Here is a 25307-nt window from a genome sequence, read left to right as displayed (position 1 = left end):
ACATTTGCCAGTATTAAGAAGATTATAATTCTGTTTCCTGAACAATGCTCACAGTATTTATATTTTTATTTCAAAGTATTTTTGTGAATATGAAAATTGGACTGTAGCAGTCTGATTTTCATATTCACACTCATGACACAAGAGGTTGCCTCAAGTTGTTCCTGAGATAAAGGCTTCTATGTCTTTGTAATGACAGCAGACAACTGCGCATCGCTGTCTTCACACTTCTGCTCCCCGCTCCCTCGTTCACCCCCCCCCCCCCCCCCCCTCCATCCCTGCTTTCCTTCTCTTCCACAACAGACTGACATACCCTACAGGTAACAAGGTAAATTAAAAGGCAGCACAGTAATTCTAAAATTAAGTTTGTCGCTGCTTCATGTCACACCCGTCCCACTCTCTCCCGCTACACTTGTGAGGAAACGCTTGGCCCAGAGATTCACATGCTCTCGGCGATGTGTCTCTCAGTGGAGTCTTCGAGTTGGGTTTTTTTTTCGCCGCTGTGTTTCCCTCCGCCACGACACCTCCGATTTAGTCAGCGATGCCGCTTTCCTTCTGAGGTGTGAGGGGAAGCAGCATGCCAAAGGTGAGAGGAGCTCACAGTGACACACATGCACATAATCCACATTTATACAGTATGTGCTTGTGAACACTTTAATCTTCACACTTGCAGTTTTTCCTAACTTTTCTGCACACACACACACACACGCACACACACAAACACACATGCACACGCACACTTGTACACAATACCGCTCACAGCTTGAGGAGGTGTTGATGGATTAGACATCTGGAGTTGGCTGACAAGGAGAGAAAATGAGGCAGAGCTGCACAGCGGAGAAAAGAGGACGGGAAAAAAGAGAGGCAGAGTCTGGAAGAGCGAGAAAGGTTTAGTGAGGCGGCACGCAGGAAGGAAGGGAGGAAGGAAGTGAGTTAGGAAGGAGAGAAGAAGAAGGAGACGATCCAGGCAGCAAAAAAAAGAAGGGAGATGAGGCGAGGAGAAGACATTGGAGCTCAGCAGAGAGGCCAAAGAGGAAGATGGGTGAAAGACAAGTGAGACATGTGGAAAGCCAGCTGTCCCTGATCCAGCTCTCCCACCGCAGGATTTCCATGCTGCTGCTGCAGGATACGACTGCAGATCCAACATATTTGCCTGACTTTAACCTTATTTGATGACTTCTGTCTCCACATGTCAGAGGTAATGAAAGCACTGCGAGGGAAAGCTGCTCCAGCCAGCAGTCGTAATGGGATTTACTCAACTTTTTGCCGGAGTCTGCACATGAAGATGTTGGGAAAGACGTTTGTCAAGTGAAGGTTCACGGGTAGAGAGCTGCTGCTGGAAGCTGCCCTGCAACAGTATGACTAGTTATTCAGGTCCCATTAAATATAACATTTACACACAGTATATTCCAGGTAGAAGAATATGAATGGCTGCAAAGTAGCATTAAAAGCTGTGTGTGTTTGTGTGATCATGGACATGAGTGCAGTTTCTATTTGGAATGGGCTACAAAAGCTTGACTTGTGATGATGATGCTTGCAGCTTCCTTTCTGAAACTGTACAAATAACCTGCAGTAATTGAGCCGCAAGAAAGACGATAGTTATTAAAATCCTCTGAAGCCCGACTCAGGAAGCAGAACCGAACCCGAGAGTCAGTTGTCATCGGCAACTTATCAACCAAATGATTACCTAGATGTGCTTGTCCATCTGTGACATGTGTGGAAATGAGGAGGAGGAGGAACTGAGTGAAATTCAGTTGGGTTCGTGGTAACATGAGGTGTTTTCATTCCCCTGAAAGATCGCTGGTCCTGTTGTTGCAAGGGCAAGAATATAATGGAATTTGTGTGTGTGTACTTTTCAGCTGAATTGCTTAAGTGTCACAAACAATTTACTCCAATAGCTAATTTCACGTTTTAAGTTTCACAAATATTCTTAACTGGCTAAATGAACTCTCTTTAGAGTTTGCAAGGCTAAACGATGCTTGGTGAAAAGCTTAAAAGATATTTTTGGTTACTTAGTATTGGACTAATTGCTAATTCATTTTATGTACTGACTCCACAACACATTAACTCTGGCCTTTGTAATTCATTCATGCTTTAACTCAGAGCAGTGCTTGAAATCAAGAGGCACAATGAAGAGACTTTTTGGACAAAGGCCTATAATCCTTTTCCCCTGGCTACTTGAGCTGCCCTTTTAAAATAAAACACCTGTGGTTTCGACTCAAGGGAACAAAGTTTCCTCTGCCTCGACTTAAGCATTATCTCTCCAGTGTTCTACGCAGCTAAATCTGTTCCTGACAACGATAATCCCTAAGGCAAGGTGTGCTACGGAAATAGTCACATTTTCCTCCTGGTGAATCCAACGACACACACACCCTTGCCTCATCCAACTCACCTACACACAAAAAATCCCTGACCCTCTCACACTGTAACCTTGTTCCGAATTGAACCCCCTGCGATTTCATTGACTAATAAAGTCTTGATTTATTCATGCGAGTCCTAACACTCCGTTTCATTCTCCACAGGTGTCATATGCGCGACCCAGCTCAGCCTCCATCCGTGATGCCAACCTGTATGTGAGCGGCCTGCCCAAGACAATGACCCAGAAGGAGCTGGAGCAGCTCTTCTCCCAGTACGGACGCATCATCACCTCCCGCATCCTCGTGGACCAGGTCACAGGTATCCATGGGGCAGCACCTCCTCTCTTTTTACACTGTGACATGGAAGCTCATGTTCAGGCCGACGGTGAAGGCACCAAAAAGCATGCACGCACACACACGTACACACACAGAGTACGTATAAACTTATGATACGTCAACTATCTGTTTGATCAGGTGAGAATTAGATCTATGAACACACGAGTAATATGTAGAACCAACTGCTTTCCTGAAGAAAACAAATATATAACCATTTAACCAAAGTATTTCTAGAATCCGTAAATAATCTCAAATCCAACAAAATGTTACCCGCTGCTCAAGTTGCAACCCACTTCAGTCAAACAAAAATGGCCGCCGAGTGCGTCATATTCCTGCGTACTTGTCTTCGCTAATACTGTAAACCTGTAAACTCTGGTGTAACATTTAAGTTGGTCTCCATTTTACTGCAGCATCACATCTATGTCTTATTCACACTATATGTGTTGATCCTATGAAGTGTTAGAGGACACCTTCGATTTATTCACCTTTTCACTACAGTTGATCGCTATTGTACAGACTCTGACAGGGTTGTCCATCTTTACATAGAGTCTATGATCAGAGTATGTTTTTATTAATATCATATATTGATTTGAATCATTTGGCCCAGCCCCACCATTCCACACCAAGCGTCTTTTTAAGTGAATGAACTCAGCAGACGATTGTTCTGGACCACGATCCCAGCTGAGGCCTCCGCGGTAAAAAATATGATTATATTAGAGGTACAAGCTGCGTAATATACACGCTCTCTTACACATTCCACTACATCAGAAACACAGGAATGAATCACATCAGTGCATTGTGTTGCAGAAGAACCCCTCCAGCATGTCTCTTAGATCCATTTCAGGGGTTGTGCGTGTGCCTACAGGCTGCAACCTGCTCCAGTGTTATGTGCAATGTGTACTGATGAAGCAGAAAGGGAGCAGCATGCTGTAAGCCACACTAATTTGCCAAAGCAGAATAAATCACTGCTGGCAGTGAAGTGCAAGCCTGTCTGTATACACACTGAGCAGAGGAGAGGAGAGGGTGAGAAGAGAGGGGAAGGGGAAACAAAGGAGAGGAGAAAAGGAGACAGGGGAGGAGGGTAGTGCACACGAGGAGGCAGAGAGGATGGGGGGGAAAAGAGGTGGAGATGAGCAGAGACGTGAGAATGAGAGGCAATGAGCAGAGGGAGGAGGTGAAGGGAGAGGGGCAGCAGGAGGGAAACGTAGAAAAAAAACAATGGGGCCATTTCCATCCTCATCAAACACACATTTGGATGAAGTGAGCACCTCTCGTCTGCTGTCTGCCTGTTTTAACAGCCTCTGTCTATCTCTGCAAACTAACAGAGAGGTCACACCACCACGCTGGCTGCTTACACCCAGGGGACTCCCCATACGAAACAAGACAGCCACACGCACAACATAGATTTTTCAGCTCCACAGCTCAGGCCACACACTCGGGGAGAAGTACAAATCTCAACGCAGGCGGGGGGGGTCACAGGAAGGCAAAGGTTTCGATGCATTCAGTATAGGTGGCGTTCAAGAGAGGCTGAATAATTTATAGCGTTCATTCTTGACTGGCGCGAGGTCACTTTTCAAGTGGAGTGTTCTCGTGAGCATGTACAGATGAAGAGCTATAGCCGTTCACTTCCACCGCTGAGAGGAATATACACCCACATGAAAGGAAAATGCTCAATTAAGAAAATGAATGGAGTTTATTCAAATCCTCCTTCTTTTCACAACCTTTAATTTAAAGTCACCAAAGGTTTAATATTCTCACATTACTCCCTTGTATAGTTTATTAATCAACGGTTATCCATCTTTACAAACATTTAATTCATCACATTTGGCGCACTAATTCAAATTAACACCTTTAAATACATGGGTTAATTTGGTCAATTTCAGAAATACCACATTTCTTTGTGTTTTTTTTGGTTTGAGGATAAAAAGCTACTCAAATAAAATTAAAAACTTAATGTATAATTCTTTCCAACATTTTCTCCTATTGGCTTTTAGAAAAAATATTCTGTTGGCTGCCTGTTAGATTTCCCAGAAGGTTAACAGACGTTAACATCACTTGGCTCCAAGAGAATATCAACACTAAAGGAAGATAGAAAAATAAATTATCACCTTCGCCGAGGAGTTTATGTTTTCATAGGCGTTCATTAGCAGGATTACACAAAAACTATTCAAGCAAGACAGATTGGGCATGACCCAAGATATAACCCATCAATTCTGGAGTGGACCTGGATCATGGACATTTTATTTTAACTTTCTTAGACATGGTAAGATAAGCCATTGGTGGAAGTATGCACTCTCTGAATCCCCATCTAGTTTGATTTCTGACATGAATACCACCATTTACATGCCTTTTTTTTATTACTGTTATTTATTATAAGGTAGATACACCCTGGCAGTCAAACAATTCTGGCTCGCAGCGTTAATAGGTTTATTGGTCATCACACACTTGAATCCATAGAGCAGGGGTGCTTTCACACTTTGTGCCTCGACTACACTTACTGTTATCCTATTTACCCATCTGCCTAAAAAACTGAAATACACAAAGATTCACACCGACGCCGGATGCTCACACAGAGACACAAAGATAATGCGAGCGGGAGAGAAACGTTCTGCGAGGTGTCTCCGGAGGGCGAAGGATCAGCAGGAGAAAAGTTAATGATTAATTAGATGTTGGAGTTGCTGGTGATTAAAAACTGGAGGACTTTAGAAGAGCCCTGAGAGTAGTGTGCTGGCATCACTGACTCATCTCTTTCTACTCAGTTACTGCGCACACACAGACAAGACATACACGCATGTGCCACAGACACACAGACACACACACTTGCTGCTATTAAGAGAGAAACGGGCTGCAAATTAAAACTCCCCCATGACTGCCAAAAATGTAAGTACAGAAGAAGAAAGGAGAGACAGGAAGGCGAGAAAAAGAGGTACACACTGATTTTTGGTCTGCGTCAAACCCGATCCTGATGATTCAATAAGTGATGAACACTTCTGGGATTCAGAGTCGTCGGATGTCCCCATGATGATTTTGTTCCAGTCACTTCTTAGAACAAGATCTCTTGAGTAGAAACTACAGCTATATTAACAGTTTTTATTTCCCTGATTAACTTTAATGTTTCCTGACTTCCCGACTTGGAGGACTCTTGTGGTTGATGTGACATTTTATCTTGTGGTCCCTTATTGCAGGTCAACGGTGACTCAGTATCCCCACATTCAGTGAATCAGTGCCTGAAATCCAATTTCCTTAGTGATCCAGTCTTTATATTGGACAAGACACGGATTTGAAACACAACCTTACATTGTCTACAGATTATATTAGGTCTGTAGCTTTTTCCAAAAGTCATGGCTTTATCTGATAGGTCTAGAGGGCAAGCTGACAATGGGCACCCTCTGCTGACTCATGACACAAACTCCTAGACTGTATATTTTGAGTTTGAACCATATCTTTTGAATATGAACTTTTCCCTCCATGGGCCAATTAATGTTTGAATTCTCTACAAAAGTAACAGCCTTGTCTATACATGGAAGAGGCTGTAGAGAAGGGCGATGGACAGACAGAAATGCATAGAAACAGAACTGCGACACGAAGTTGTTGAGGAAGCCGTTCTCCAGAGCCCACTGGCAGATGGGCTGATGATCCCCAGCTCCTGCTCGGCTAAACTGGGAACATGAAGCCTGTTCTCTAAACGACCTCCTCATCAACAAGATGCACTCTGCAGTCACTCTTATGTTCATAAGGACAAAAAAGGAAATTTAGATTCATCACTGTGAGCATCATTCAGTGGGAGGAAGCCGAGACAAAACCCACTGAAACTGCCAAATTACCCCAGAGACTCAGAGAGCGAACACAACATCGACTTGACAAGGATATCTCTCCATCTGTCCATCTCTTCCTCCGTCCCCTCACCCTCTATTGATTCCTTCTAAATGGATAAGCATATTTTGCCTCTTTATCAGTGCGAAAAGTGCGGTCTGGATTCCCACTCCTGCCTTTCTTGCCTCTTCAAACCTTCAGGGAAGGAAGCCGAGCCGTGATCTCGTGCTCTGGCAGCTGGTTTAGGGTTGCCTCAGTTTGAAAAAAAGATATCAGAGACAGCTTTGGATCGATAGTTGGCTATTCCCAGTTCTTCTTCTTGGACCTGTTTGAGAGCAGAGGTCAATGCTTACCTGATCAATGACCAGAAATACAATCGATCCGCAGACTTGGCTTTCATACATGGTGACTCAGATGTGAAACTTAATTGCTGCTCAGTGTGGCTGTGAAATGACTGATGTCCCGTTTCCTTTGTGTTGAACAGAGGGCAGCGATGGGAAAAATTTCCCTAGTAACAAGATGTTTGTGCCATCATTCTACTTAAGACAGTGATTTTAAACACTGATGAATGGTTGGGTGAAGCTACAGTTGTGTGGTTGGCAGAGTTGTTCCTGATCAATATAGTATTTGAGAAGACATATTATGCTCGTATCCGAGTACATACGAAAATGTTTACATGCTCACTTCCCACATTCTGTCCATTGCTGCAGTTCCTCCTTTCAGCCTCTGTCTGAAACACTTGTTTTTAGCTCCAGTCTCTTTAAGATTTTTTTTAGACCCTTACATACATAATAGCAACAAAAAAACACATTAGGAAAGGAAAAACTCAAAAAGCCTGATATTTTTCTGTTAAACAAAGTTTTATCTGAGGTTTTGCTGCCATGAGCCATCCACGTTTGAAGCTTTACAAACATATTTTTTGTATTTACTTTATTTAGTTGTCATCTGTATATTGGAGATTAGATATACAATCTCAGGCCAGACCAAGACAAACAATATTATGTAAACATCACACTGGTTGAGAAGTTCATTACAGCAACACGCACTAATAATATGTTGCCGTAAGCACACAGAGTGCTTTTCGAAGTTGAATTGTTTTGGGGGTATTGAGTCCAGTCGTGTAATGTTCAGATGCATATAACGTTTTTATTGGGACTCAGTGATCAACACAGGCACTTTGCAGTTAGTAACTCTGTTGGAGGCTATAAAATTTTGATTATGTTTACATGCAACAATAATGGCACTGCTTTATAAAACCGTCTGAAGATTACGTGCCTCATGACTCACCCTGGGTAAAAGTGAACCGAAGCTATTTTGGTCAGAACAGAAGAAAGAACGTCAGAAACCACCCAGATGCCATCCCCTGTATTTTGGTATTTTTAGATGAGGGGAAAAAGAGAGAGAGTGAGAGAGACGGGAACAGAAGATTGATTAAAGATGATGACAGAACAAGAGAGAGAGAGAACTACTTTTAATTGTCTCAACATTATGATCAAATTGAAATAAAATAAAATGAGTTCAATGTCTCCAAAAAAATAACTGAACAGTTTCATGTGGGCGTAGATAGATGCATAGATGTTACGATATGGGGCGCACAATGCATCACCATGAATAATATAAGATGTGAAATATGTTCATTTAGAGGCTGCAGAATTGTCATTCATATTCGTCCTGCTCCAATAGTTTTGGATGAGTGTATAGATTTATATCACCTAAAAGGAGAGCTGATGAAGCTGCTGTATAAATTTAGCAAATGTGGTTCATAGACAAGAGCAAAAATCTGGTTTATTGGTCAAACAATCCAACAAAAATGTATTCTGCGTTTGGGCCCCTTGACAAGCAAATAGTGTTTTGAGTCACTAAAATAGAGATATTATCATACGCCTTCCAAAGGCTTTCAAATACTCCTGTTTCTGTGTATCTGTGTAAAACTTAGCATTTGGGAAACAATGACATCACAGCTTACATAGCACAGGCCCACTGTTTCTTCGTGTGACGAGCATGCGCCAGAATCAACGCCAATGGAAGCTATATTGTTGATATAAACGTCATCGCCACCTACTGGCCTAACATGTCATTTTTCTGTTCCCATCTGGACGGAGAGATTTTGTTTGCTTTTTAAAAGGAGGGAAAAAATATCAATTCAAAAATATCCACAGTAGTGTAGACAAGGCCTCAGTGTTAATATTGTTTTGAATATAGGTGGTTGGTATGAGGTTAGTCTTAATCTGTGGCTGCACATTTCAGTCATGCATTTAATTTCCGCTTACTGGTGAAATCAAATTAAAAAACAATTTCTACGATCAAAGCCCATTTTCACCTTAAATCCAACATCTCACTGTTCAGCCTCATCTGCATGGAGCTCTGGTCTCTCTCCACCTCTCCTTTCACCTCTGTGCCATCCTGCCTGCTGCGCTGGTACAGAAATACCAAAACAACATGCATTTCAAGGACAGGGAGAAACCTTTTCACAGTGCTACACTTCTCTAAAACAATATAATGAAAAACAGGCACCAGACATCTCCTTTCAGGGTTTTATGGTTTGATTTTTGTGTTCCTCTTGTATTCAGACCATTATTGTTTTCACAGTGTGCTTGTGAATTTCAACAACACAAGTTTTTCCTCAAAGGAATTACCCCTTTTCCGTACAGTTGGTACGCTCTACTTCTCTTGACTTGAATAATGGATGTTCCCCTTCAGACTGACACCACACTGACTTGTTCTCCACCTGACCAGCAGTGGAGAACAGAACGGTCAAGGTAATACAAGCGGAGAGAGCTGCACCCACTAGGTGGGTGCACCCACTATGACTGCAGCGTTGACTCCAGCCATCGTTTCCCCTGGAATCTATATAGTGCACATACTGTCTTTGTGGTATCCAACACACACACACCGCCACGTACAGATATGCACATCGTTACGTGAGCACACACACACCAGACAGATGGTTGAAACTCTGCTCTGACAGAGGCTAAAGCACAGGGCACCTCCACTCTTCAAAGTCCCTGCGTCTCTCCTCTTGCTGCTTTTTCGAACGCCATCTGTACCCAGGCACACTGATGTTACTTAAAACAAGGACATCGAATTTTTTTTCCCGCCTCTAATTAAAAGACAGCAGGAAGAGAGTTTCTTTCTGCTTCTGCCATATTATAAATCTTTCTGGAAAGGCAAGTCTAATCATTTCACACAGTTGGCACAATGTAGCTCCAGAAATAAAAGATAAAAAGGACGCGAGATGAAACGTGAAGACTTTTTTTTAAAGATTTTGCCTATGTACACTGAGTGTATGGGGCTTCTTACAGGAATACAGTGCACTGGATGAATACACTGTGTGTGCTTGTGAAAGGGGAAAGAAAAGGGAAAAGTGTTAGTGAGTTTAGTTCCACTGCAGCCAGGCTTCTCACCTCTCCTCTGCTCTCTCAGACGAGCAGTCACTTCGCTCTGTCAGTCAGTCAGTGTTTGGGTAAATGAGAGTGAGTTTTAGAGAAAGAGCGGCTTTGTTTGGGCAGAGGCAAGCAAGAATAGCACTGTTTCCTTTCATCATCGTCCTGTTACTGTCACCTCCTAACATTATCCCCTATCACCTTCTCTCCTTTTGTCCTTTCCTGCCTCGCATCCCACTTCTCTCTCTTTCCCTTTCTCCTTTTCATTCCTGCCTTGCAACACAGAACTGGCTTTTCACCCCCCCCCCCCCCCCACCTCCTTCTGCACCACCCCTCCCTCCCCAGATTGAGGTAGCGTGTTATTAGTAAGGCAGCCAATGTGCCTGTCGGTGTGTGTCAGAGAGAGATAAGCCCAGGTAGAGAGAGTTACATAAGCCGCTGTTGATTACTGCGGAGGTTAGGGAGAGTGAGAGAGGGAGTGAGAACCAGAAGAGAGAGTGAGAAAGACAGATTGCCGTACCTTAGTAAGTACATTGTGCTCTAATGTCGCCTGTATGGCTGGCTGCCGGTTGATAAGTAGACCCAGGCTTCTGGGGCTAGTTGAAAGGACATAGTCATTAGGTCGGACTCCTTAAGATTGGCAGCTCACTTCATAAGTTTGTTTTTGGTTGTAACAGGAGAAAAATCGAATAAATCTTTCTCAAAGTTTGTTACACTAATGTGGCACGGCAGCGGGTTTTATCATGGGAACAGATGAATTCACGCTGAGTGGCATGTGGATTAATGATTTCATTTCAAACTGGTTTGTTCAATTTCATTACCAAGTCTTTCTTTTCTACATAATAATAATGGATCAGCAGACTGATCCTATTGACAATTGTTCATAGAGCTCCACACTAAAAACACACCATCAGCCAAACTTGGTCCTTAATTAACCTGTTTGATTTAATCTTTCACCATCCTGCTGCAAGGCATCTTTACTACAGTTTTCCAATGTCTGTTAATGGATGACAATAGAAATTGACCAGGTTGACCATGCAAAATATCTAGTCCATATAACTAATTAACTGGTAGAAAGTACAATTTTCATTAGCGAGCCATATATGTTTTCAGTAGAAATCAATGAGCTTGGGTGCAAGATGTGGAATTTAAACCGTATTAAGTGACGGAATATCAGTAGTTACATCAGATATATTGAAAATTATGCATGATGGGATTGGTCAGTTGTTTCTGAGGCACTTGTTTACGTCCCAGTAGCCATCAATAAATAAGTGGGATGTATTGGTTGCATAGTTTGCAAGTGTAGTCTGCTCTAGACTTAAATGCACTAGTATTTGACACACTAATGTGATGCCTGCTGAGTTTCATGGTATAAAGATACATTCAGCTTTAGGTGTAATGTGAGGAATTATAGGGATTATGAGAATTACGAAGCTCATCATTTCCCCCTGTAGGCTCATGTAGAAGCTAAAGAATAATAATGTCAAATCATTTGGAATCCTTTTTCTGATCAAAATAATCTTTAGATCGTCTGTCTTGCTCTAAGATATCTTGGAGGAAAGCAATACCCTGCTTGTGGAGTTATTCAAAACATTTTCCTACGATTTTTAAAAGGCAATACAGCAGGACAGTGAAGTATAAGATCAACTGGTGGTGATCAGTGCTGTTTGGGTTCATCGTATCACACACGTTATGGCTTCAGAACAGTTAATGCACATTTCACACCACCATCACAGATTTCTCCTGCAAAGTCCCACTGATCCATGTCCTGCTCTCTAGTGATACTAAACAGAGTACAGGGAGTTTCACAGCACAACACTGAACTGTGACTGAAGGTCGACTTCACTCAGCTGTATCTGAGCCAAAGAAAATCAGTTCTCTTTTACTACCTGAACCTGCTACTGCTTCCAGTCGAGGCTTACTCCCTCTGCAAGTTGGAAAATCGTCTGCAAGTGGATTACATTACTTCCCCAGACTGTGGCTTTGTGAACTTGTTCCAGTAACCTATAGACACACACGGACAAGGTGGATGCAAATAGGAGATGGCTGCAGTGGCGCATGCACACACACATTCATTGTTTACCGGAATAACCGGTGGTAGGGCCAATTGGCTCCTTACCTGTCTCACCTCCTTCTGTGCTATTGTATCGTCAAGGGCAAGAGTGGCTGTTTCACAGTTAAACAAAACTGCACACATAAAAAGGTTCAGTCTCTTTCACACACGCATACGCACTCCATTTGCAATCAGACACGGACGATTGCAAACGGTCATGGACATCTCTACTCCTCTTTTCACACTTCATTCTCAATAGCACCTCTTCAAGTCATCACTTAAGGTATGTGCGTGTGTGTGTGTGTGTGTGTGTATGTGTATGTGTGTACGTGTGTACGTGTGTACGTGTGAGCTTGTGCCGTGCCTTCATCTGTATGCCAAGCATTTGTCTAGAGGCCCTCCAACCAGAACCAGCTTAGGAGCAGCTCAAGGCCAAACAAGTGTGAGGATTAAAGACAAATACAGTCCTCTCCTCTCCTCCTCTCCTCTCCTCCGTCTCAAGGAGAAAGTGAATGAGCGATGCCCTCCTTCTCCTTAACTACTGCTGAGGTGTCCTTGAGCAAGGCTCTTGGAGTCACCGAGGGCCTTTACAGCAGACGACTGTTGTGAAATTGTGCATGTTCCAGTCGTCAAGGTGGAGCGTGACCTAGTTTCGAGGCTTACTAAATTTACAACTTTAAATTAAGAAATACAAATGCCCATTACCAGTGACTCACTAAACTGCAGCTCTCAAACAGCCCTCCCCAAGCAGAGACTACAGTTATACCTCACATTCATGATAAATACAGTAATAAATGAGTAAATTCGCAGGAACATTGTTTGCACTGGTAAGATCCCATTAGGATTGTTATTTTACTGCTTCTGAAAAGCTAATTAAAATGTACAGGTACAGAGGCTGGCACAAAAGGAAGTGAGGGAGGGAAACTGAACGTCTGTCAGGGGAGAAGGAGCAATAAAGGTAAAAAAAACAAACATTAGAATCAAACAGAATAATTTAGACTTAATAGGAGTTAATGAGATGAGATGATGAACAGGCGTAAAAACACTGTGGTTCAGGTCTGTGAACTTTCCAGTGAGTGAAATAAGTTAAAGTTGTGTCCAAGTTTCCAAGGTGCAAAGTAAAACTGACGTATAATGTGGTTTTAAGGCCAATTTATGCCTCTCCGTTTTTTCTATTACGGACAGATAAGACCGCCCTATCCGTCGTGAAACGTCCACTCCGAGGGCGTCGGACAGCTTTTCGTACACGTCTGATTTTTCTAACTATCCGTCTTCATGTTGGAGACCCGACGGACCGCTCTTGGCTGTGATTGGTCCGCGAACGACATCATTTCCGTATGACGTCATTTCCGTATTTCCGGACCTCAAACTTCCTGTTTACATGTAGCAACAAACACGAACACAACTATGATTCTACGATTAATGTGACGTGTGTGTTAAGCCAGCGGAGTTGTCCGGCTGACGGTGGCTTGTTCGAGCACTGAGGGCATGTGTGCACGGTCACATACGGTTATAACGAGCTTTCAAAACGGCGCTAGCAGGCTAGGCTAGCGGGCTAGGCTAGCCACCATGCTAACTGCGGTGGTAACAGTGCAAGAACCCGCCGTCACGACTTTAATTCCACTTCTATCATGACACTGTTTCTATAATACCGTCAGGTTAGAAGCAAACACTGGATAGTAGTAGTTAGTGTCGGGAGTCCCTGCTGACTGTGTGTGGAAGCTGGGGGGAGCTAGGTCCGTGTAGCTTCTAGCTACATGTAGCCTCAAGCAGATTCAAGCTGTGGAATCAGCAACACAGTTCGGAAACAAGACCGGAGAACCGCTGCGCTAAGAAACTATAACATCAGCATCTTGACCCGCTGGGTGTCACTTTATTTAGTTCTGTTAGTTGCCATGGTTCAGTGTGTGGGACGCAAGCTAACATGTCAACAGAGACACGTGGACTTCTTCTTCCCAAATGGGGTAGGCTTCTCTGAGCTCGTCTTCCGTTGCGCCACCTATGGGTTTGGCGGTGAATTTTTTCCGGACGTAGACTGACGGAGAAGTAAAAATCAAAAAGACTCTTTGTCTCCCGCTGAGACCTCTCCGAGAAACGGACACGTAGTAGTATATAAGAGCCTTTAGTTTTCTGATATCTTACTACATACAAAAACCTAAAAAGTTGCATAATTTGTTTCTTTGATGACTTGAGAAAAGGTCTTCAGCATTTGAAAAGCGAAATAAGGCTGCCATGTGATGTCCAGACATTTTCCCTGAAATCTTCTGAAAAGGCTGTAAGCGAGAACGCAAATGTCGGAGTCACTTACTCCAGATATTTTCCAAAACTTTTCCTTTTTAAATCAACATACAGGAACAAAAAGAAGAAAAATATAATAAGCCTAGCCTAAAATAACTGTGTGCCAAGACTGCACCTTTAAGGAGATAAAAGACATTTCTTCATTGGTTTCCAGAGAGTGCCTTTTTATGTTGCAACTTGGCTGTAAAGTAAATAACCTTGTGGTGCCTGTGTCCTGAAGGGAAAACGAGAACAAAAGGGGAAGTGAGATGGCCAAGGTGCTTCTCCAAACAAGAATTCAGGGGAGCGAGTGCAGAAAGTTAAAAAAAAGCGATGGGAAGAGGCGATGGCATGTACAAAAATGTGGAATAACAATAAGGAGGGCTTTTTATGTGTGAGACAGAGACTGCACACAATGATGCTCAAACACAAAATTCCCCTCTTTCTCACTGCCTCTCTTTTATTCAGTCTCAGTCACACAGACATGCCTGTGTGCGCACACACGGTTATGTAAATAGTCTCATCGGCAGAGTGCTGCTGTCACTGAGCAAGCATCCTCTGGGCCATCTAGGCAGCCTCATTAAAACCAGGCACAGCATCCGTTAATAGATAACAGTGCACACACACACACACATATATATCTATATATATATATAGATATAAAGTAAAAAATGCATACAGAGTTTTCACAGACAACAACAAAGGACCTCCCAGGAAGCACATCTCTAAATGTTCCTCTCAGGTGGCAGTCCAAAAATATCCCCAAGGTAACGGCTCAAATGTCACAGACACAATGCATGAAGAGTGTGTGTATGGTGGACTGTGACTGGAGCAAGCTTGAAGGAAAAAATGGACGGTGGATTTAAACAGACGCCCGGGTGAGGGTCAAGAAAAAAAAGGGTTAAATGAATGAAAAGAAATAAGCGTCATAAAAGAACATGATCTTTATTGCATTTGGAGTTTAACTTCCAGTGTCTTTCACATGAGATCTGTAATATGTGCATACTAGAATTTTCTGTCTGAACCTGTCTAAGCTCGAGAGAAAACAAACCAGGCCGGACCCAAAACTGACACACTTTTTTAACAGCGTTAGTCCAGGAAAACATGAAAGAAATGAAGCCAAACATACTGAACATAGTGTATCTCAGACTATCTATGTTCCCTCTAAACCTTAAAGTAAAAGGTGGCCCGTTTGTTTTTGATCTGCTGGCCCCGCAGGCGGCTCCCGAGGTGTTGGCTTCATCCGCTTTGATAAGAGGATAGAGGCTGAGGAGGCCATCAAGGGCCTGAACGGACAGAAGCCATCGGGTGCTGCCGAGCCAATCACAGTCAAGTTCGCCAACAACCCCAGCCAGAAGACCAGTCAAGCCCTACTCTCACAACTCTACCAGTCTCCCAATCGCCGATACCCAGGGCCCCTCCACCACCAGGCTCAGAGGTTCAGGTGAGTACCGGGGCGGGACATGGTCATGAACCATGGAGGAGGCGGGATAAAGAGGAGACGGGATGGGGTGGGAGCAATTTCAGGTCGTATAGTCAGAGGATGAAGAGTTACGCCAGCATGTGCCGTTTTAATGGTCCCGTTAAGATGGAGTTTCCCAACCTTTTTCAGTTGATCAGTTTTAAGGCCTCATATTAAGTTTGTGAACCCCTTCAAAATTCTTAAGTAGTGTGACGTGATTGACTGTTCTGTCTAGAAATGTCTAAAGAAATTCTGATGAACAGAAAGATGTCACTGAACTGTCAATATGAATAGCTATTTTGTCTGTTCCTGGTTCTAGCAGAGTAGAAATGTGAGCTGCAATTGGTGCATTTCTAAGGTTTTGATTACAAGAACTATAAGTATCAAAAATTTATCGTAACAAATACTGTTGGTTGTTTGATAAAAAGTTCCAAGCTTAGATACATCAAAAAAGTGAGAAGTAAAATTTGACTTCCAAGGTGGATTTTGTTGAGAGCCTTGTGTGCGCTGAGAGAAGATTAAGTTTATGCCGTTCAGGAAATGGTTGATGCAATCTGCAGCTCAAATGAAATCACTTTCTGTTTCTTGGTACAATTTAGAACAGTTAACCTTTGGTAACGTGTTTTGTTCACAATTGCAGGAATGAAACATTTTGCATCTGCTGCAGCTCTGAACTGCATCTCTACCTGAATCTTTTCCTCTCTCCACAGAGATGGCAGGGTCAAATAGTAATTCAAGACATAAATAGATGGAAAACAAACAACTAAATTAAGTTAAAATAATTAAGGGTGATGACTTTAACATCAACCTATAATGTTGTTACATTAACCTGGACTACTATCCTCTGTTGAGTAACATTTAGAGGGAACATTTTAACCAGGGATTTAAGGAGATAAACTTACTAAACCCACCGGCTCCTCCTATTTACCAAAATCGAATGCAGAGACATTATGATGAAACTAAATGAAACACAAGGTGCCTTAGACACAATGAGATTAACAATGAGAATTGGGTCACAGGGTAATTGCGGCCCAAAAGGTTGGGAATGTCCAGATTAATGTGTCCAAATGATAAATAATGGAAAGCAAATAATATGTATTTGCCAGCAAACTTCCAAACAAGTATAAAGTGGTGTGATTTATTGAATAACTGGCATTTGAAAACTGGATGTCAAAAAACTACCATGTTTGGTATGATTACATGAAAGTTACTAATTCTTGCTTGAATATGAGACATTTTAAGTCTTGCAGGTAAAATGTACTGAAACTCGAAGGCAACTAGTCTTGGTTAACATGACAATAAATGCATTTTGATGAAGGGAACTCATCTGTTCTAAACAACCTTCTGATTTGGAAAATTTTACACCAAATGTAATTTGCAGTTTTCAAACAGGGGATGGTAACGCCTACACTTCGTGAGCATGAGTCACAGCAATAACGCAACTTTTCTCCTGTGAACATTCATATTCGACTAATTTGTTCCCTTTTTAAAAACAGCAGGTGTGAGCTCTGCACCTGGTGCAGGTGTCAGTAAATCAGGCGATGTGAGCCCTGTGTGGGTCCATGCAGATCAGAGAGGAACTGTTCATAAGAGACTGTGGGGTTCTGTCATTCACAAATATGTATTCACCCTCATTTCATCATGTTGTCATGGTGCCGATTATGTCCCAGAATACTCCCCTCATCCCGTGAGGCCTGGGCAAAAACATGGGCTTGGAAATACATTTTGTAAAACAAAAAAAACACTATATTTAATTTGCATTATATGTCATTTAGACTTTAAAGCCCTGATTCTGCCAAATATAATCATATACAATGAACCATAATGTTGAGTACAGTGTTTGGCACATTGTCATTCTAAATTCACATTCAGATGTAATTTACTGTATTAAATACTCAATAGGTCCCTGGAAGATTTAAGAAATACCTGTGTCATTAATCCGACAAATTAAAAGAAATTACGATTTTAATTGATCTTAAATTGTATTGAGTGATTATGAAAGATTGCCCAGGTCCGTTATCTCTACACCAATCCATCACTTAACTTTATATATACAGTGTCTGTATATATGACATCCTACCTGTTCATTTCCTGTCACTCCCTTATGACACAAACAGCCCTTTGTTTAGTTCAAATGTTTTATAAAAGTAGAGATTTTCAGAGCTTATTTCTAGGGGTCATATTAGGTTTCCCCTCTACAATAAAAAACCAAGACGTGCAATATTACGCTCCATCATCCAACCCAGCGAGAATGTTTACGAATTGAAAGCAGAGTGCGTGCTTATACAATTTCCTCTCTCTTTCAATAACTGTAAGCCAGTCGTGCTGTTTACTCTCCATCAAAGTCAGAGCTTGGAAGGTATTTTTCTTCTGGAGCAGCTTCCCTGGTGTGACACCTGAGCGATGTAGCGTGGCTGTGTGTCTGTGATACGCCAAGCCAATTTACAGGCTCCGCAGGAGAGCTGTCGCTTCTCATCACAACCCACAACCACAGGACACTACCTCACTGTGTCCCTTTTGCTCCTGCTCTCTGCTCCCAAGTCCTCCACTGAAACCGCAACACTTTAGAAGTTAGACACGTGATTGATATGCACTGGCCGCCTTTTTTTCTCCATCTTCTAAGGACAACCGTGAAAAAGGGAATTTTTTAAGTCTTATGGCAAAGTATTCTGCTAAACACCTTCCACTGTGAACACCTTGATGGGACAAGTTAAAGCGAAAATTATGTGTATCCATAGTGATAAACTTTAAACTACATCCTTCTCATTTTTAAGTGCAGATATGTACATATGTAAAGCCTAAATTAAAAAAAGAGATGAGGAAGAATACAGAACAATCCAACTACAATTGTCATTACCTCAATCCGCCTTGAGGGAATCAAATGTGCACGCTCTGACGCAAGTAAGTGTATAAAATGCTTTTATGGTCCCTATCCAAGATGGCAAACATAATCGAGTGAAGCCCCAATACACCGAGCCCTAGATCCTCGCTCATTTCCGATCCTCTGTCGTTAACTAATGGTTCTAATTAGCAAATTAGCCTTATTATATCCAGGGCAGGAGCCAATTTTAATTAAACCGATTTTTGTTTTGACAAAGAAAAGACAAAAAAATGCCCATTCCTCCATTAACATGCATTCAGAGGGAAGTACAAAAGCCCCATTGTTTATATCGAGCTCGGAGAGGCAGTGTGAAGAGCTGGCAGAGTGTTTGCGTGGCGAGCCGGAATCAGTGTGCATCCGTACATGTGTGAGAAAGAAAAGGGACGGAGAGAGAGAGGGAGACAGTGTGTTAGCAGCAGGTTGTTTTGTTGTGGCCCAACGGCCCGGCAGCCAGCAGATGTCTTAGTGCTTCTGGGCCTGGAGCGACTCTCCTCTGAGCCTCCTCTCCAATTGACTCATTTACCCACAAAGCAGTGTGCTTGTTCCCTTCGACATAATGGGCTAATTACTGCTTTAATGATTCTATATATCCGCTCCTCCGCTTTTTTATGTCGTCTTAGGTGCTATTGTACGTGTGCACTTTTTTGCTTTTGTTGAGAAAACCGAGCGCTACAATACAGATGCACTTTTGAACTCGAATAAAAATAATAGACCTACAAAGTATTAAAAAAAGTTGACTTTACATGTAAAAAATCCTCAGATAGATCAAATCTGCTGACTTTAATGTGGAGACCTCAGTGTAAGAATTATTAGGATATGGCTCACAATATGACTGATAAACCAAAACCTGATACTCTAATTAAATACTAAATATTTCTAATTTATAAGGTGCTTATCATCATTTACCTGGAATCCTACTGTTAAATTGTCACTGATCTTCAGACTGCTGATTTGTTATCTCCTCCATGTAATGTAAATTAAAAAAGGATAACTATAATAATTATTACCGTCATTACTCTGAAAGTAACAAAAACCTACTTGCTGCCTTAATTGCAATCAAATAATGAACTTAAATATTCACTTAAAAGGTTTTGTTAAATACTATGGAGCCACCTTGTTGCAGGAAAGCAAAGGCTGGTTGACTGGAAGAGACAGGGAGAAACAAACCTGACAGTCGAGTCAAAGTCAGAGTTTATGGCGTTTTCAAGAGGAACGGAGCGTCAGTGGCCAGCTGTTAGTCAATAAGCCGTGGCCCCTGTCCATTAGGCCAGAGGAGTTAATAAGACATGAGACAGGCCAGACCCAAGTGAGGAATGAAGGTCATTGAGTCACCAAGCAGACTGCGTCCATCCAAATGGGCCAACATTTCGCACGGCCCACAGGTTTCCTCAGCCTGGCTTACAAACACACACACACACACACACTAGTTATCCGCAGCTGACAGCGATGCCTGTAGCTCACAAGCTGAAGTTATTATGACACCAGAACATTTCCCAAAAACTAACCGTTTGAGGACATCGTTTGAACCATTTCACCTAAACTGCTAACACTCAACAGATTGACCTCAACCAGACAGACGTTCACAATTTCATGGCTAGTTTAATGTTCACTTGTGACTCTTTGGTTGTTGTCGGTCTAGTGAACATACTCAATCGTCATCACCTCTCTCGCTCACCATCATTCAAATGCCAAACCATTACACTGACAGAACTCTGGATCATTTCCTGTCATCTCTGGTGTTCTCTCAATTGAGTGAACACAATCTAAAACCAAAGTTTATGATTCATCTTTAATTAAGCCAGCAGATGTGGTGGTGAAAATTGTATGGAGACCCACATGCAATTTCATAACGTAACATAAAAGAGTAAGGCAATGACTTGCCACAGCGGAGCACTGTGGCTAGCCTAGTATCGTGGTATTGCCGAGTGCCATGCTACAATCCAGCCCTGCCACCATTAGTGCTCTGCATGTGACTGTAATACTGAACTGTGACCAGTCCACTGCCGCAGTCTTGTAAAACAATTACACCATTCCACCTACAGTGATGACCGTAGCACTCTGCTCTTGCATTAGCTAGTAGAGGGCTACGCTGAATCCTATGAAATAGCGCAGCAGCCGACTGGACAAGTGCCGATGGTACTGTAGATTAATTAACTAATGATAGCATCTCCTGGTGGGGCTCCTCAGTGTAATGGGCCAACTGTAGATGGGTTTGTTTGTTCTTGAGTGAGGAGGACCATGCAGTTCCTAGAGGGACTTAACATTAGTTCCATTGAGTGAGTCGACCATCTGCCCACCATTAACCCCAGAACCCTCCTTCTCTTTACAGGCTGGACAATTTGCTTAATATGGCCTATGGCGTAAAGAGGTAATTAAAAACTTCACCCAATGCCAGATGTCCATGTTGACTCGATCCTTTTTTTCTTCTTTCTCTTTTTTTAGTTTATGTTTCGTTGTATTTTTGCAGTCACTTTGCGTTTAACAATCCGTTAAAGGTCAGCTGCATTTTTTGGTTGTTTGATTTGTTTGTTTTTTTTCCTCGTCAGCTTGAGTTGGTTTTAAAACCCCACCAACAGTGTAAAAAAAGCAGAAAACAACCAGTCTTTGTTTTCAGTGGTGATGAATTTGCTTTGTTTTGATTATGACAAGTGCTGGTGTTTTTTCCGTGTACTGAATGGATTTTGTTCTCTGGTGTACAACTCCTGATTTCTAGGTGTGTTGTTTTCTACTGGATTCAGGTTCTCCTGCCTTGTCACTCCACAGTTATCACAGAGTCTCTCCTTCAAAGCAACATTTTAAATGTGTCACATTCATTTTGTGCATATTTCTTTACAATGTCAAAAGACGTTTGTACATCCACTATCAGTTATGTCTGATAGACCTGCATTTATACAGTGGAAGTAAGAACATAAGTAAATATTGCCCTAATTTTGTGGCCGCACGAGCTGAGATTAGCTTGGACTTGGACTTTGGATGAGGCTGGATGAACCTGGATCCCTGCTGGAAACAGGAAATGCTGTTTCACTGCAGACAGCTCCAGCTTTGGCAATGCTCTGCTCGATCTCCTTCCTATCGCCTTCATGTTTCATTTTGCTTTTCTTGCTAACATAGGTGTTACATAACCCAGCGCAGCAGTCACTGTGGTGATAAATGTTTCATGCGTTGACAGTGGCATCCTGCATGTTAGCTTAGCTCCTCAAACACAGAGTTTTAGCTGATGAGAAATGTTCTCTTAGTCTGTAAGTTTTTGAAACACAGGAGTTCAGAATCTAGGTAGAGCTAATAGCGATGTATTGTTAAAAATTACAGGTCTTTACATAATTTTGTGATAGAGAAAAATGTCTGATTCATCAGACCTGATTGCATCATTGAGTTAGAGGTGCTTTTCAGTGAACAGAAAGAGAAGACGGGTGTTAAGAGCTGGAAGTGGTTGAATTTAGAAAGGACAGTATAGATGTCTGGTCAGCTACACTGTTGCTATGCAACCCCTGGCCTCTAACATTGGTTAGTGTTTGGTCCCACTCTGATGAGTAGGCTCACATAGTCTACACACACTCACTCACAAACACAGGCACATACATACAAGGGCACTCATCTCCTCACCCTCACAGTGGCAGTGTAAGCTAACCTCCAAACCCTCACACACTCATAAACCTCCCCACACGTACGCTTGTTTGCATACATATCAAGGCCAGTAGAGAGGCCTGAGCAGCCCAGCGTGTCAGACGAGGCCTCAGCTAGACGAGGTCTGTTAAGATCCACCTGCTTGATGCTAGAGAAAATATTTAAATCTTCTAAAGACATCAAAGCCACATAGATATGTGGGAAAAATATAAAACTCTTCAATCTCAGTCATATGCACCCATCCGCCATGACATTAAGACAAGTGACTATTTGTTATTACTAATATTCTGAAGACTAGTTATAGATCGCTGTATGCCTATGGTCTGTTCAGTGATATGACCTACCACTTATTGTTTCAATTATTTTCCATGTCTTCATGGACTAAGTACCTCAATATGCCGCAACATGAAGTTGTTTTGACGCGAATTGGTTCAATCAAACTGATAAATGTCAACAACCATAATTTTGTACTCCTCTGGTACTTATAATCAAAAAAGTCCTTTAAAGTAATTGAGATGACCGCCCTGGGAGTTTGTTGGTGTCCACAGCAACCACAAAAGACAGAAGCAGACTCTGCATGACCAAAGTCATGCAGGAAGGTCGTAGTGATTGCCATAAATTGCTGTTTATAGTTGCTGGAGAGAAAGAGGGGTGTGGGCTCCAAATAGCAAGCTGTGCAATCGATCAGTGCCACGAGCCATGAGCTCTGGAATAGACCAGAACAGAAGACCCTGCAGACTGCGGGAAGAGTGGGAGGAATACACTTTGTACCTTAATGCCACTGGGCTGTAAAGTGCTTACATTTTCCCCTTTAGTTGGCTCCATCTTACCTCCCCCCTTTACCTAACGAAAGCTGCCTTTTTCAAGGAATCTGCAGCAAAGCGGAAATCTCAATTAAAGCACACCTAATAATGCCTGTCGCCATTTCTCGGAGGGAGGTGGCATAAGAAATGAACCTTTTTATCTCATTTACCTTTTATTTAAAACTGGGGGGAATTTTTTTTCTACTTTCCCTTTCCTTTAAGCGGAAAGGCAATTAAGTGAAGTCAACTGAGGATTCAAATCTCTTGCATCACAAGAAAAGGGGAGACGATTATGAGGCGAAAGAGAACAGATTTAGCAGGCTGGTGCATGATCTTTGATGAATTTCCAGCAGTGGTTTAATTCAACAACTTCCTGCAATTTAGCTCCTGAAGGAGCCACTCAAGGACAAAAAGACAGAATCTTCATCTGCATCTCCTTCAGCAGAGATATAGTTACGCTACGATACGCTGTGCTGTCGTCAGCCTAGGCCTTTCAGGATTTAGGTGCTCAGGAAGATTTAAGAGGTACAGCAGAGATTCACATACAAAGCCATGCATTTAGACATGAACATACATGCACATACATTACAAAGCCATGCATTTAGACATGAACATACATGCACATACATTACAAAGCCATGCATTTAGACATGCACATACAATACAAACCTTTGTGTATGCATCCTTATTTCTGAGTTATATTGTCTTGGAGATTAGTGACTTTCTGATTGCAGATGCTTGTTATTTTGTATGGTTGTAGACAGTAGTGTTTTATGCAGATGATGGTAAGCTTGTATATTTGGAAGGAGAATTCTGTTTTAAAATGTAAATATTTGTGAAGTAAAAGCAAGTTGTAGAGGTTTCTTCTGGCCATTTCATGTGCAGTAGACATAAACACTGAGTTGCCTTAACCTGTTCAATTAAAATTTGCCTTCATCTCCCTTTTCTTTCTGCTCTCCCTCCGATTCCCCTACTCTGCCTCTTCTCTTAGGTTCTCTCCCATCACTATTGACAGCATGACCAGCCTGGTGGGCATGAACATCCCTGGCCACACTGGCACCGGTTGGTGCATCTTTGTGTACAACCTGTCCCCGGATTCTGACGAGAGTGTGCTCTGGCAGCTGTTTGGGCCGTTTGGCGCCGTCAACAACGTCAAGGTGATCCGTGACTTCAACACCAACAAGTGCAAAGGCTTTGGCTTTGTCACCATGACGAATTACGACGAGGCGGCCATGGCCATCGCCAGTCTCAACGGCTACAGGTTGGGCGACCGTGTCTTGCAAGTCTCCTTCAAGACTAACAAGACACACAAGTCCTGAACTCTGACACGTAGAAGCAGTTGCCCCGCGACTCTGTCTGCTCCCAAATTGCCCCCCCACCTCCCCCCTCACCTCCCCCCTTCCCTAAGCCCCTTCAGTCACGACCACTACCACCCTACAACAGCCATCCAACAGAGCAAACTCAAACTCCAACCGGAACACAAAGCAACCAACAAACCATCAAACAAATTGAACTAGAAATGGCTTATATTATAACTTTGGACCTATAAGCCAATGTTGCCTAAGTATTACAAAAATGAAATGATGAAAATGTTCATACGTTCTTGGAAGCTCCTGTGATAATGCAGGCTTCTCTTTGTTGTATATTCTTTCTGTTTGTTGTGGTTGTTAAATGATTTCTCTCTTCTGTGTAAACAGTAGCAAATCCCTGTATCCCCTTATTTCAGAGAAGAGAATGTCCTTTTTAGATTGAACCCTTTTCTCTGTCTTGATTCAGGATTTGTTTTCTTTTTGTAAATCCGGATCCACTGTCGTTAGTATTATATGCCTCCCTGTCAGTGAAAGGGAGGGGGCTCTTTTTTAAATTGGTGAACCATTCATTCATTTTTGGTGTGTATTAAAAACTTCCCCTTATCGATTCTAGATGGGACTCCACAGTCTCAGAAACTCTTATGTAGAAAAAAAAGAATTTCTAACATTGTTTTTGTTTTGTATCGCAAACAAAACATAATGTCTTTCCTCACGGGGGTTCAGGTAGATTGGGTGAGGGAGGGGATGGGTTAGCTTTCCTGATGACACGTTCAGTAATTTAAGAAAAAAATAACACTGTTGCCAAAGAGAAGATCTCTTTGCTTGAAAAAATGCGTTTAGAAAAAGATAAAAATAAAGAGAAAGAAGATCTATTTTTATAAATGATAATTAAAATAATAATTATTGAAGAATTTTTACAAGAATCTGGATTTGAAAAAAGAGAAAAATATTTTGACTGGCTAACTAGGGGGGGCCGGGGCGGGAGGGAGGGGGCACCACCTTGTCTTGTCG

General features: G+C 42.3%; 1 protein-coding gene across 1 annotated transcript in view; it reads left to right on the top strand.

The window, feature by feature from the left end:
- The window catches only part of elavl4 (ELAV like neuron-specific RNA binding protein 4), a 72377-nt gene extending 48072 nt beyond the window's left edge, over positions 1–24305 (top strand). The window contains exons 6-9 of the mRNA XM_061078279.1: positions 2520–2670; positions 15423–15660; positions 20889–20927; positions 23978–24305. Of these exons, the coding sequence (XP_060934262.1) occupies positions 2520–2670; positions 15423–15660; positions 20889–20927; positions 23978–24305 (756 nt within the window). The remainder of the gene's footprint in view (positions 1–2519; positions 2671–15422; positions 15661–20888; positions 20928–23977) is intronic.
- Positions 24306–25307: the final 1002 nt, after the last annotated feature.

The sequence above is a fragment of the Limanda limanda genome, chromosome 9 (genome assembly GCF_963576545.1).
Source record: "Limanda limanda chromosome 9, fLimLim1.1, whole genome shotgun sequence".
Lineage (NCBI taxonomy): Eukaryota > Metazoa > Chordata > Actinopteri > Pleuronectiformes > Pleuronectidae > Limanda > Limanda limanda.
The sequence above is the reverse complement of the archived record's forward strand: the minus strand, read 5'-3'. Positions and strand labels throughout refer to the sequence as shown.